Source organism: Pelophylax lessonae, assembly GCF_965119305.1.
Source record: "Pelophylax lessonae genome assembly, chromosome: 2".
NCBI classification, from domain to species: Eukaryota; Metazoa; Chordata; class Amphibia; order Anura; family Ranidae; genus Pelophylax; species Pelophylax lessonae.
In genome coordinates, this window is record NC_138769.1 from 547,722,408 (window position 1) to 547,738,019 (window position 15,612).

Here is a 15,612-nt window from a genome sequence, read left to right on the forward strand (position 1 = left end):
GGGATACCTAAGCGTTTTGCTTGGAGGTATCCTTTGGAAGAGTCTCTTTTACAAAAACTGATGGTGCTATCCTAAGATCGGTGTTTGCCATAACATTGGTCTCTCAGGCCATGACGTAATGGGCAAAACTCCTACGCCAGGATTGGAAGGAGGGTCAGCATCCTCATGAAATGGTGGAGTTTGTGGACCATTTGATACAGGGGTTGCAATATATTTGTGATGCGCCCTTGAATGCGGCCCCATTGGCCTGCAGAGCGTCGCTGACTTTACACCGCATGATATGGTTAAAATGTTGGTCTGCGGAGCAAGCCTCCAAGAAGGTTCTGACAGATCTTCCTTTTGTAGGGGACCGTCTGTTTGGAGCGTCCATGAAAAAAATCATTAAGGGGCTCACGGGAGGCAAGAGCACCTTGCTTTTACAGGTTTCTAAAAGCAAAGAGCCCCGCCGCAGGTTTGGTCCTGTTTTTTCGGCTCACAAGTGGCCTTTTTGTCCCGCCAGGTCGCAGGACAAAGGGTCGAAATCTTCTCATCCCTTCTCAGGGAGCTCCAAGAGATCCTAGGGTGGTAAGTCTAAAGCGGGTCCTTCTGGCTCTGAGGAAAAGACCTCTTCCGTCTGAAGGGACGCCCTCACGCGTTGTAGGGGTGGGGGGATTTCTTCAGTTCTTTCCGGACCCATGGAACTCGTTTTTGTCCAGGACAAGTGGGTGTTCGAGTTGATTTGGTCAGGCTACAAAATCAAATTTCGATCCTTGCCCAGGGCAAGGTTCTTCCCCTCCAATCTGAGACTGTCCCCTGATCGGCTTCAAGGCCTTCTAGGAGCGGTGCAGGAAATTTTGTCACAAGGGGTAATAGTCCCGGTTCCACTGTCAGAACGGTTTCAGGGGTTTTATTCAAACCTCTTTGCGGTACCCAGGAAGGAGGGGAAGGTTCTACTAATCCTGGATCTTAAAGCCCTGAACCACTTTGTGCGGGTTCAGAAATTCAGAATGAAATCCATCCGTATGGTGGTGGCTTTTCCTCCTCAAGGGGACTTTCATCGACATCAAGGACACGCACATTCATGTCCCGATCTACGTCAGGCATCAACGTTTTCTACAATTTGCCATAGGTGAGGAGCACTATCAGTTTGTGGCTCCTCCGGTTTTCATGAAAGTATTAGCCCGGGTGCTAGCCTTGCTCAGACAGCAGGGGAATTCGGTACTGGGGTACCTAGATGATCTTCTGAGGACGGAATCATCTTATGTCCTGCAGGAGGATCTGGACATCACTGTGAAAACTCTGCAGGAGCTCGGATGGACTCAGAATTTTCGAAAATCAGCCTTGATTCCATCTACCAAGTTGGACTTCCCGGGGATGACTCTGGATTCAGCCTCAGCCCAGGTTTTCCTCCCAGAAACTAAGCTCTTAAAATTACAACATGCAATTCTCTCAGGACTTGCATGCAAGTGCTGGGCCTGATTGTTTCCATCTTCGAGGCTGTTCAGTTTGCACAGTTCCATACCATACTCTTGCAAAGAGATTCTAACCAAATGGGACCAGGATCCCCAGTCTCTGGACACATTGATCCTGTTGAGTCGGGGTGCGAGAGGATCTCTGCTTTGGTGGCTCCACTCCCTGGTGCTCCGACAAAGAAAATCCTTTCTTCCCCTGTTCTGGACAGTGGTTACCACGGACGCCAGCCTGTCCGGGTGGGGAGGGGTCCTGGGCACGGCTATGGCCCAGGGGTTCTGGTCCAGGGAGGAATCCAGTCTGGAAATTTGAGCGATCTGGTTGTGTCTGTTCCAGTGGAGGGATCGTCTGCATGGGTGTCCAGTGAGGATTCAATCTGACAACGCCACGGCCGTGGCTTACATCAATCACCAAGGGGGCACAAGAAGTGCCCTAGCGGCCATAAAAGTTAGCCGGCATTGTAAGGTGAGCAGAATGTTTTGTTCCAGCGCTCTCTGTTGTGCACATTCCAGGGGTGCAAAAATTTGCAGGCGGACCACCTCAGTCATCAGGTTCTATGCTCGGGCGAATGGTCCCTTCATCCAGAAGTGTTCCTACAACTCTGTCTTCGGTGGGGGACCCCCGATTTGGACCTGTTGGCTTCTCGGTTCAACCGGAAGGTTCAGAGATTCGTTGCAAGGTCTTGGCATCCTCTGGCAGACCCCGCAGACACTCTGGTGGCCCCTTGGGGTACATATCGTCTGATTTATGCCTTTCCTCCAATACAACTTCTGCCGAGACGTCTGCGCAGAATCGAGGCAGAAGGGGTTCCAGTGATTCTGGTGGCTCCAGACTGGCCTTGTCGATCCTGGTAAGACTGGCAGCTGATGCCCCTTGGCAGTTCCTCTCAGAGAAGATCTGTCCCAAGGACCGATCTTCCATCCTGTTTTACACTCACTGGCTTTAACGGCGTGGCTATTGAAAGCCAGATGTTGAAGGAGAGGGGGTTGTCGCAATCAGTGATTCCTACTCTGTTAAAGACTATCAAGAGTTTTTTATGGATGGTGCCAATTAGAAATTCCTAAAGCACCAACATCCCTGTTAAGTGGAAAACCAATGAGAATTGTGGGACTTTTAAGGTGCTTTAATAAATATACCAAGTACACAATGTATATGTATTGATTTAAACATATATGATTTATTGATTCACAAAAGGTTAAAAACAGATTCATTAAAAAACAGTTTTGTTCACGGTGCTATGTGAGATTGTTACACCCTGATGTTCTGTTTACGCTTTAGTTAGCTGACCGGTTTCGCCGATATGGCTTCTTCAGAGAAAATGTAGATGTCAATTCTGACTAATGAACAAATAGAATATTATTCAACATGAAGATTTACATATCCATATATAAATACAAATGTAAAGAACATCATTGTCTCTCTAGACATCAAAAATGCAGCTTGATGCTCAATGAAATGCAGACACATGAAGAGTATCCATACCTGTAGCATGGAGCGTAAGCTAAAAAGTAAAGATGTGTGAGCCTACACCTGGAAATCACTGACACATGTAGGGTGTGGCAGCCTCGCCGCGTTGGGTCTTCCACAGAGGGGAATAGAAGGAGCTGAGTTTATAACTGGTCAAACCTAATAATAATAATATACTATAGAACGCAAAGTGGTTGACTAGTGTAGTATAAAAGACCTGTCAAATATTTTGAGTGTACTTACACTCTCCAAAATCGCCAAAAACCTCAATGGTCAGCAAATAGATATCAATAGGTATTTGAATGTTCAGAAAATATATTGAGTATATCACAGGGATCTTGATACTCAGTTTAATCCTCCAACACCTTGCAATCAAGTCTGGGGAACACTGGAGCACTAAAAAGGAAAAGGGGATTTTGCACTACGAAGGAATCAACCCAAAATCCAGCTACAAAAAAAAAAAATATATATATATATATATTTATATATATATATATATATGATAAAAATGAACTAAAAAAATAAAATGAATAAATAAATAAATAGAAATTAATTAAGCTAAGTTGAAGACTATAGATATGTGGTTATAAGGGGAATATACACAAAAGACCACCTTTTTGACGATGTAACATGTCCCAGTGTTGTCCACAGCATCTGAGCTGTGAATGAAGTGTTGACTCCTTTTATACCTCCCTCCATCAAGTTAACGTGACTATTAAAAACTAGGAAATCTACTCAGAAGATTTGCCATTGAGTTTGGAAAGCGTATATTACTTAGTGTTAGTCTAAAGTGGTTTCCCCCGTTCCTTTTCGGTATCACGTCTATTGGAGATTCTCCAGAGAGGTGTAGATCAGCGTTTGGCTCTGGGTACAATTAAGGGCCAGATTTCAGCTTTGGGAATCTTTTTCCAAAGGCAGTGGGCTGTGAATTCCTTGGTTCACACTTTTGTGCAGGGGGATCGCCATCTGGTCCCGCCGGTGTGGTCCCTGGTGGCTCCGTGGGACCTTAACCTGGTGCTGTCAGTCCTTCAAAGACCGCCCTTTGAGAATATTTGTGATATTCCTTTGCCTACTTTGTCACAGAAAGTGGCTTTACTGGTAGCTATTACCTCTGCACGCAGGGTGTCTGAACTGGGTGCGTTGTCCTGTCAGTCGCCTTACCTGGTGGTTCACAGGGACAAAGTGGTGCTACGTCCCTGCCAGGCATTCCTTCCTAAGGTTGTTTCGGGGTTTCACTTAAATTAAGAAATTGTGTTGCCTTCGTTATGTTCTTAACCAAAGCATCCGAAAGAGGTTGCTTTACATTCTTTGGATGTAAGAGATTCCTTTTTTATCCTCACGGATGTCCCTCGTAAGGGGCAGGCTGCTTCTGCCGTGACCATTTCCAGATGGATCAGGCAAACAGTGGTGCAGGCCTATTCAATTAAGGGTCAGGTCCCTCCTTTCCCTGTTAAGGCACATTCCACAAGGGCGCTTAGTGCCTCCTGGGCCTTTCAGCATCAAGCGTCAGTGGTCCAGGTTTGCAAAGCGGAACACCTGGGCGTCTGTACACACGTTCACCAAGTTTTACAAGGTGGATGTTTTTGCATCTGCTGATGCTGCCTTTGGCCGCAAAGTTTTGCAGGCTGCTGTGGCAGAGTCCTCTGCCTCTTGAGGGTGTTTTTTTCTGGTGAGTGGGCTCTAGCGAGCTCCTGTTTTACCTGGTTGGCTAAGTTTAGTCCTTTCTTTTGGGAATATATCTATAGCGGTGTTTCCAACCCCTCATACTGATACTGCTTTGGGATATCCCATCTGTCTAATGAAGATATAAAGCTGTGTCCGTCAATGAACGAAAGAGAAAACTGGATTTTTGTCTTACCGTAAAATCCTTTTCTCTGATGTTCATTGACGGACACAGCACCCACCCCTCTGTCGAGTTGGGTTTTGTATTCTTCTGACACTGCTTGTTACTAAACTGAGATCCTGGAAAAGGAAGTGGGAGTATACCACCTGGGACTGCCCCGTGGACGTAGTTACGGTTTGTTAACTTTTGTTAACCCTTTTCCGCCTAGTGTCCTACTCCTAGGAAGCGCAGCATAACCCATCTGTCTAATGAAGATATGAAGCTGTGTCTGTCAATGAACATCAGAGAAAAGGATTTTACTGTAAGACAAAAATCCAGTTTTACCCCCCAGAGTAGCACAGTGTCACTACGGTAGTATGGCTCTGATGACAATATATAAAAAAAAAATATATATATATATATATATATATATATATATACGTATATTGCCACATCAGTACATTTTCATCAGACCAGTGCTGTCACTCAGTGTCCCTAATCACCGCCACCCAGTCACATTGTCCCTAATCACCGCCACCCCAGTCAGTGTCTCTTATCAGCACCTCCAACTCAGTGTCCCTAATCATCGTCGTCCACTCAGTGTCCCTAATCACTGCCACCCATGCACAGTGTACCTAATCACTTCCACACCAGTCATATTGTCTCTGATCACCACCACACCACTCATATTGTCCCTCATTACCGCCACACCAGTCATATTGTCCCTAATCACTGCCACACCAGGCATATTGTCTCTGATCACCATCAAACCAATTACAGTGGCCCTGATCACTGCCACACCGGTCATTTTGTCCCTGATCACCGCCACACCAGTTGCTGTGTCCCTGATCACCACCACACCAGTTGCTTTGTCCCTTATCACCGCCACACCAGTTGCTGTGTCCCTGATTACCGCCACACCAGTTACTGCTTCCCTGATTACCGCCACACCAGTTACTGTGTCCTGGATCACCGTCACACCAGGTACTGTGTCCCTGATCCCCGCCACACCAGTTACAGTGTTCTTGATTCCCACCTCACCAGTTACAGTGTCTCTGATCACCAACAAACCAGTGCAGTGTTGCCTCTGTCTGCCAACTGTACTAATTCTGGCTTGTTCATTGACCATGTCTCTGCCTGCGTCCTGAACGGACCCATCTGCACATCCCGCTGACCAATGTGTGCGTGAGACAATGGATGTTAAGCTATGCAAAATACCGTATTTATCGGCATATAACACGCACGTTTTCCTCCTAAAAATGGAGGAAAAAGCAGCAGTGCGTGTTATACGCCGATATTAAAAAAAAAAAAAGGCATCGCCGAGAGCAGAAGGGGCGGGCCGGGCCGAGGAGAAGGATAGGCGGGACTTCCGATGACTGCGCTCGCTCGTTCTCCCTTCTCCTCGGCCCGGCCCGCCCCCTTCTGCTCTTATGACAGCTCATCCTTCCTTCTCCTCGGCTCGGCCCGCCCCTTCTGCTCTCGGCGCTGCTTCCCGGCCTTTTTTAAAACAGATTTGGATAGTTCCAATGGCGCTTGCGAGGCTGCATATATGGATACTGCGCTTGCGAGGCTGCATATATTGACACTGCTGATGAGGCTGCTTATATGGACACTGCGCTTGCGAGGCTGCATATATTGACACTGCTGATGAGGCTGCATATATGGACACTGCTGATGAGGCTGCATATATGGACACTGATGATGAGGCTGCATATATGGACACTGCTGATGAGGCTGCATATATGGACACTGCTGATGAGGCTGCATATATGGACACTGCTGAATAGGCTGCATATATGGACACTGCTGATGAGGCTGCATATATGGACACTGCTGATGAGGATGCATTGCTGGACACTGCTGATGAGGCTGCATTCATGGGCACTGGTGAGATGTCATTTGATTAAAAAAAAAAATGTTCTGAGTTCAAAGCTGTTTATTTTAAATTTAAGCTTTTTTCCTGAAATTTCTCTCCAAATATTGAGGTGCGTGTTATACGCCGACGCGTGTTATACGCCGATAAATACGGTACATCTTGTTGAAAGCTCTGGCCTTTCCTCAGGGATTAAATGTGCCAATTGTATCAATTGTGATTACATGAGCTTGTGCAGTTGTGGGATTGATGCAAAGTTTGTTTAAACATTATTTCTTTGCCTATTGTGATCACACTGTTTTTTTGCCCTGGGTTGATCACCTGAAAGGTATCAGCTGTGACAAACAAAATTCAGCCTAAGCTGCTCTCACCCCATGTGGTTGCTGTTTTTGCCTTGGCGCATAAGCGTCTGCATGTTCTTCTCCTCGCTTGTAAGCATGTCTATGTGTTAGAGGTCTATTCGCGTACGCAAGAATCTTCACCTTAAATACAGGCGTACGCCGCATGGAAGGTGTGTTTGAACGTGATTGGCCTGCACGTGGACGCCATGTAGCACGCCACACATGCGCAGTACAGCATAAATGGGCGCCATTTAGAAGGAACTGTTTCCAACGCGCTAGCCTCTGCTATTTTTCTTTTGTTTATTATTGGTTGAGCCAGATGGACTTGTGTCTTTTTTCAACCTGATTAACTATGTAACGAACTATGTAACTATGGACACAGAGCAGCAGCAGCTTGGTTGCGTGAATCACTGTGGGTCTATGTTACTGGCACAAACAGGTCCTGTATCTTGGGATAATTAGTGCTGTGTGCGATAAGCTGTATAAGCTTGGCACAAGCCTTGGGTACACTGAAGTTAGTACTTCAAGTTTGTCTTGCTATAAAGCAATGTCTGCACCAAAGAGGGCTGGGGGGGGGGGGGCACAGTTGGAGGGGGCACTGTGATGCCACCTTCAGGCCATCCTAGCCATTCTTCCTTTGTGTCTACTCCCCCTGAAGAGTCAAAAAATTAGCCAATCTGAGCCATTACTGTTGTCAGGCATAGTAGCTACTCCAGGTGCTTCTGCTGCAACCTACATCACTAGGGATGATTTGGCATCGGCCTTAGCCAGCCTTGAGGGTAAGATTGCTAGCATGATTGCAGCATCACAAGGAGGGAGGAAACGTGATAGATCCCCCTTACCTGATCCACCCCCTGAATTCTGTTTAGGATTGGGCAAAGGATGTGGAAGAAGTAGCTGATGATGACCCTATAGATTGTCAAGCTGAGTTTTCCACTTCTGGGGAATCAGGGTCATAGGAGCCTCTGTCAGCCTCTCAAACCCAAAGATTGTTGGTTAAGTCTCTTACTGAAATAGTCCGGTATGGACACAAATTTCCTCCCGTAGAGACAGTTGAAGTATTTTTCCTCTCTAGGCTAATTGCACTCTCCTCATAGTCCTCGAACGTTTCCCAAACATCCTCTCTTGGAGCAAGAAATTTATAATGATTGGGACCATCCTGATAGGATTTTTGTTCCTCCTAAAAGGTTTTCGCTATTTTACCTTATGGAGGAAAAGTTTACTAAGAAATGGAATATACTCACTGTGGATGCTGCCATTTCTTCAGTTAACAAGAGTTTAACCTGCCCTGTGGATAATGCCCAGGTTTTTAAAGCTCCAGCAGATAAGAGGTCGGAATCTTTATTGGAAGCCTCCTTTTGTGGTTGCAGAATCTGCGATACAACCAGCAGTAGCGGCCATAGGGGTGTGTCAGTCTTTAAAAGACTGTATGAAGCGAGTGTCCAAGACATTTCGTTCTAAAGGAGAGTCTGTGGAAGAGCTGTCAGATCTACCTCGCAGTTTGTTTAGCAGTGAGTGCTCTTACGGATTCCGTAAGGCAAATATCATGAGTTGCTCTGATGACAGTGCATATGCGCAGAATCCTTTTGGTTAAAGAACTGGTCTGCGGAATTACCATGTAAATGGTTACTGGCTAGCTTCCCTTTTCAGGGAGAACGCCTTTTTGGTTACGATCTGGATAAGTATATCCAAAAGATCTCGGGGGAGAGTGCATTGCTACCTGTAAAAAGGAAGAGAAAATGTCCTTCTTTTAAGATCCCCAGCACTCATACTACCAGGGCTTCTAATTCTAGAAGGTGGCGACGGTCTCAACCATCTGGGTCCGGAACCAAGCCTTCAGGGCAGGATCCGAAAAAGCCCTGGGCCCAAAGATTAGCCAAGTCGTCCTCTAAGCCTACTCTGTGAAGGGGCGCCCCCACTAACTTGGGTGGGGGGAAGGCTGCTTCGGGTCTCAAAGGTTTGGGTCGAAACGATCCTAGACAACTGGATTATCTCCACCATTTCGCAGGGGTACAAACTGGAACAGTTTGTGGCCCTGCCCTTTGGGTTAGCCACAGCTCCAAGAGTGTTCACAAAGATCCTAGCTCCAGTATTGGCTGTTCTAAGGTCCTGAGGGATATCTGTAATAGGATATCTGGACGATCTATTAAGCCGAAGCCAATTGATCTATAAGCAGAAATGTCCTCAGACAGTACAATTCCTAGAAAGTCTGGGTTGGATATTGAACTTGGCAAAGTCACCATTACAGCCGTCCAGCGTCCGGAATATCTAGGTCTTCTGGTGGACACAGTACAGGCAAAGATATTCTTGCCAACAAGATAGGTCACAGACCTGAAGGATTGGGTTCGGTCTGTAGTGAGGCTGAGATATCCTTCTATATGTCTTTGCATGATGTTATTGGGGAAGATTGTGTCCGCATTCGAGGCAATTCCCTATGCTCAAATCCATGCCAGACCCTTACAGAACAACATTCTGTCTACATGGACTGAAAGGGTTCAGTCTCTGGACTGATTCATGCCTCTGGTTCCAAGAGTACGTCAGAGTCTGATTTGGTGGTTGATGACCAGAAATCTGGAGAAAGGGAAATTCTTTCTTCCAAACACCTGGATGGTGGTGACTACAGATGCCAGTGTCTCTCACTGGGGAGCGGTTCTGGAGGAAGTCATTGTCCAGGGGAAATGGTCTTGGGTAGAGAGCAGTCTCCCCAACAACATTATGCAAATCCGAGCAGTCAGTCAGGCTGTACTAGTATCTAGAAACATTTATTACAGGGTTTGGAAATCCAACAATACCTGGTGTGAAGCCAGGAAATGGCATCCCTGCAAATATATCATCGGGAGAATTCTAGCTTTCCTTCAAGCAGGGGTGGATATGATATTAGCCTTAAGCACTATTAAAGGCCAAATTTCAGCCTTATCAGTTTTCTTTAAAGAACTAATTGTTTTCCATTTTCCCACAGAATTTTACGTTTGCTTCCACCTGTGAAGCCACCATTATGTCCTTGGAATTAAATTTGTGGCTGGCAGTTTTACAAAAACAGCCTTTTGAGCCCATCGGCCAGGTTCCCCTGGTTCTTCTGACCAAGGAACTGGTCTTTTTGATTGCAATAACTTTGGTTAGAAGGGTATCGGAACTAGCAGCTCTTTCTTGTAAAGAGCCATTCTTGATTTTTCATCAAGATAGGGTGATTCTACGTCCACACTTAGGTTATTTGCCCCAGGTGGTGTCCGCCTTTCATTTGAATCAAGAAATTATACTACCTTCCTTTTTTCCAGAGCCTTACTCAGAGGAGGAAAAGTTATTACATTCTCTTGATGTAATGCATGCACTTAAGTTTTACTTGGAGAGATCAGCTCGGATTTGTAAAACCGAGTGCTTGTGTGCTGCCAAAAGAGCCCAGGAAGGGGTTGGCAGCATCTAAGTCTACGATTTCTCATTGGATTCGCCAGGTTATTACCAGGCGTATGATTTAGAAGGGAAGGTTCCGCCTTTTCTTGTAAATGTGCATTGTACCAGAGGAGTAGGTGCCTCTTGGGCACATCACCATCAAGCCTCTATGACTCAGATTTGCAAGGCCGCGACATGGTCGTCGGTGCATACGTTGACTTGTTTCTATCGAGTGGATGTTGGGACCCAGGAGTAATCTGCATTTGGCCGCAGTGTGTTTGTTGGATGGCGGTAATTGTTTTTTTGTGTCCCCCTCCCCTCAGATGCATTGCTTTGGGACATCCCATATGTTATGATTTATGGCTCTGTGTCCCCTGATGTACAGAAAGAAAAATAGATTTTTTTAATACAAACTCATCTGTAAAATCCATTTCTTGAAGTACATTACGGGACACAGAGGTCCCTACCCCTCTTTTATGGGGACTTTATTGTTTGCTACAAAACTGAGGTACTTCCTGTGTGGGAGGGGTTATATAGACTGGCATCCTTTCTGATTGGTTGCCAGTGTCCTTCACCTGTAGGTAACTATATAACCCATATGATTTATGGCTCTGTGTCCCATGATGTACTTCCAAGAAATGGATTTTACATTTTTAACAGACTCATGCCTCAAAGCATATACGTTGGTCTGTTTGCTTCCCAAAATGGGGTCATTTTGTGGGTGTTTCCTCTGTGCTGGTGCTCCACAACCTCCAAAAATGTGATAGGTAGTCAAGAAATTAGATGTGTAATTTATGTGTAATTTATGCACCTTGAAAGCCCAAAGGTGCTCCTTGGATTTTGGGCCCTTCTATGCATCTAGGCTGCGAAAAAGCCTCTCACATGTGGTATCCCCTATACTTGGAAGGCATATTACTATGGGTTTTGGGGTTTAATTCTAAGTATGCCCATGCTGTGTGTGAGAAGTAACTTAAATTTAAAATGGCAACTCTGAAAAAAAAAAACAATTTAACATTTCTTCATTTTCCAAAAAATTGTAACAAAAAAATTACAACTTCAAAAAAACTCACAATGCCTCTCACTAAATACCTCAGAATGTCTACTTTGCAAAAAGGGGTAATTTGGGGGGTATTTGTACTGTCCTGGCTATTTGTTTACGCTATAACTTTCACATAGACTAAATAATATACACTGATTTGGGTTGTACTTGCCAAATAAATGTAGCAGAATGCATTTTACATTTTTGTCTAAACTTATAAAGATTATTTATTTGCAATATTTAATGACAGAAACAAAAAAAAAGTTTTTTTTTTCTTTTTTTTTTTTCCAAAATTGTCTTTTTTTTTTTCCAAAATTGTCTTTTTTTTTTTTGCGTAATTATCATTCAAAGAGTGCCAGCACTGAAATTTGAAAATTGGCCAGAACAGAAGGGGGGGTAAAGTGTCCAATATTGAGGTGGTAAACACAGGTTAATAACATTCAAATAAAATAGTAGAGGTGGCAGTGTGTTACTGGTCTTGTTTCTAAAAGCTTTGTTGAGGATGTGGGTATTTTTAGCGCAGATATACTAATACAAGACGGAAAAAAATATTGTGGTTTGGTCCTGTAGCACTGGCCACCCACACGCCTGTTTTTTTTTTTTTTGTTTTTTTTTTTGTTCCTTTGTAATTTCTTCAGACGTTATGCTAGGCTTGCTGCTTGTTAGCACCACAAGCTGACTGATCATCTGAAATCTTGAAGAAAGGACAATGGTTTGGTGCTTATGGGAGTCAATTCAGTATCCCCATTTAGAAGTCCCAGTCCAGTCACACAGCACATTGCTGTACCTTAACATTAAATAAAGTGACATAAGGCCAGGTACCTTGTTTCGCTCACCAATGTGTTTGCAGTATTTATGATAACATTATGGATATGTGAATCCTAATGTACTGAATTAAAAGGACTATGTCTCTAAAATAAAACAATGCCAAAACAACCAAAGCTTTGGCATTTCCTCAGTGTGCTAAAGCCAACCCCTCCTTCTACCTCCTGCACATTCCTATTGGCCAATAAGGCAGCCTATCATAGTGATGAGCCAATAGGAATGTGAGAGAGGTGGGACTTCCTGGAAGTGTTAAGCTTTGCTTGTTAGAACGGCCTAGAATATTCCTATGGTGATTTTGTAATGAAATAATACATGTAGTTTTATAGACAAGATGAAACACAAATGTTTAATGTACTGTAGCTTAAGCCATTCTTAAGGCTTGTACACAAAGGTCTCCAAATGGATATCTGCTGCTATTTCCTGATGATTGCTAAGTGCTTACCATTTCCTCTGCGCTGCCAGAGCTAAAGTACATTACATTTTTTAGAGGTTCCGTGCTTTTTTTATCCAATGCCAGTGTGGTAGCCATAAAAAAGGAAACTTAACATGGGAGAAATGTATAGGCTGGCAACCTCCTCTTGAAAATGTTGGTTGCCTGGCTGAGTCATTGATTCGGAACATGTATGTGGTTCTGGAGTACCGACTTCACTTGTTGCATACTTGTTATTTAGTAGTGACTCAGGATCAGCATAACAATCATAGAAGTTGTAATTTTAGAAGGAGATAAGCAATAAAAGTCCACAAACTTTACTTAGGGCAGACTGGTTTTAACCATTTTTTATCATATTTTAAACAAGCCATTTTACAATTTGATCTCAACACATAAATACAATAGCTGTCAGTGCTCTCATGCCTTGCAGTGAACCACGATGCACTTGTTGCCTACTTTGCTGCAATGTGTTTGCATTGTGTTAGGAGCCCACTCCAAATGAATGTACTGCCTTAATACACATTTGGTAAAGCAGCACAGCCAAAGTTGCAAAGGAGCTTTCAAACTTGTTCCCAGTTTCCTTATGCAGTTTCAGAGGACTATTTATTGCTGGGGTATGATTTACCATAGTGTGAAACGAGGGCATTATGTAAAGAATACAATATTTGTTGCATTTCACTTTAGCCTTAGCAAATCAGGCCCAGGTTCCCTTTACCACAGTTCTCACTTTAGTAAATCAGGCTCCCTGCGTATTGCTTAAAAGCCTTTTTTTTTCCCCCAGGCTGTTTCTTCTGCCATATCTGCAGGTGCTGGATGTGTCTTATAATAACATCACTTTAATTCCAAATGACATCTCCAATCTCAGGTAATTGTACATTTTGATTTGTTTGTATATGTTTAGTGGAATGAGCCACGTGTTAGAAAAACAAAAGAAAGCTTACAATTCAAAAGGGGTGGTCAATTGATACAAAAGGTAATAACTGTAAGGGATGAGCTGATGGAGAAAGTATAAGTTCAGTTTATTGGGTAGAGGCAGGATAGTCCTCTCTGAAGAAATTAGTTTTCATGGATCGCCTAAAGGCTGACAGAGTAAGACATAGCCAGATTGGGGTAGGGAGTTCCAAAGGATGGGAGAGACTCTAGTGAAGTCCTTAAGTTGAGCATGGGAGGGGATGACAAAACGGTCTATAGAGCATGAGGCCCTTGGGAGGAGCGAAGAGAATGATTTGGGTCATATTTTGTGATTAGTTTGGTGATGTAGCTCATAGCAGAGCTGTGAATTGCTTTGTATGTAGTATTTGGGATTTTATTAATTACATTTTGTATTTATTTATAAATGTTAGTAATATATAAACCAGCCTTAAATTATACTTTTTTTACCACAATAATGGGTTAAGGATTTTATCTGTTTATGATTTTTCGTAGAGATCAATTTAGAGGAAATTGTGTTGGCCCATGCATATAATTGCTGTGTTGCACATTGTGTCACAGGAAATAGCTGTGCGTGGTGCTGGAGAAGGAAAAGAGTGTCACAGAATCACTAGCTGTACTATGTAATAATGAGGTAAAAGGCAAGCAGGAAACCGGTTTACCTCAATTTTGCATCATTGCTAAGGAGACTGAATGACAGGGCCATAAATGCAAATAGAAATCTGAAGGAGAAAAAAAGTGTCAACTTTGGATACCTGTATAAATATTAACTGGTAGCTCATCAAAACAGTATCATACTAAAATAAGTACAATAACTTCCCTTTCCTGATTCTGGTAAAAATGTATTCTTGTGCAAAGGTCTAGACAGGGTTTTAGCAACTTGTACTAGTCAGCCATTGCGATAGGTTTTAGCTCAACAACTCTCACTGTGAGTACATTTGATTAACTGTGCTTAGTCTGCAGACTGTAAGTAACAGAGATAAATAAAAGACTGTCTTTTTAAGGAGGACCTGCAATATCCAATTAATTATGGATTAAAAGCAGACAAAAGCTACTTGAAGGTTACCTTTATTGTTAGTCATATACCCCATCCTGGGCACCAGGTGATTAAAAGTGTCAGCCTGAGTTGTATTTAAGAGCTCTACTATACTTCTGGGCCTCCTCAACCCTTTTAGAGCACCCCAGCAGTCAGTAACAGCCCCCATAAGCTTGCAGGACAGTGGTGCATTTTGGCAGAGCCCCAAGACTGAGCTAATGTCTCAGGCATCAGTCCAGAATGTATGTGTCTGGAATTTCTGGGATGCATAAAGAAGTATTTAGCTCAATTTAGATGGTTTTGCAGGACATGTTGAATAGCCCACCTTGTTCAGCTTGGACTCCATCAAATAAAACACCCCAAATTATTTTACGTTTAGTCTATTTAAAATGCCAAGTCTGTATTGGCTTGTGTTGGAAAACAGGAAGAATGTACCAAGCATACTGCCTCCTGGCCATTAAAAGTCTTCCATGCTTTAAGAAAAAGCTTCACCTCACTTCACTTTTTAGCAACTAAATATCACCTGATTTCAGGGGGTAAACTTATCAGTCTCAATTTCATATCTGCTTTAACATGTGAAACTAACTTGAACTCTAAATTTATGTAGTCATTGAACATTTAAAGTGTATCTAAAGCCAACAATTGTATTTTGGTTTTGGTTAGAGTGCTGAGGGATTAGTACTCTGGTCATGTTTGTATCTGTGTTCCCATCAGGGAGATACACTTTCTATTTATCCCTGTGACCACCATCGCATAGGATGAAAGTGAGGGAGAAAACAAAATTATGAGATACCACCAGAACAGGAAGAGTGGGGAAATCTTTCAGTGGAGACACTTGTTCCAATGACACATGTCTTAAGAGCGAGCATACCTAATTTTGAAGAGATTACCTCTCACTTCTGTTGTGCCCTGGATGTGCAAAATGTATTTGCCATGTATGATGAGCTTAAAGCACACACAGTATAACTTTTACAGTGGGTATGGAAAAGAATCACCCCCCTTTAATTTAACTG

The 15,612-nt window shown here is 43.5% G+C and overlaps 1 protein-coding gene across 1 annotated transcript in view; it reads left to right on the top strand.

Annotated features, from left to right (window-relative positions):
- The window catches only part of LRRC63 (leucine rich repeat containing 63), a 117,767-nt gene that overhangs the window by 90,003 nt on the left and 12,152 nt on the right, over positions 1-15,612 (top strand). The window contains exon 10 of the mRNA XM_082246813.1: positions 13,415-13,498. Coding sequence (XP_082102939.1) covers positions 13,415-13,498 — 84 coding nt within the window. The remainder of the gene's footprint in view (positions 1-13,414; positions 13,499-15,612) is intronic.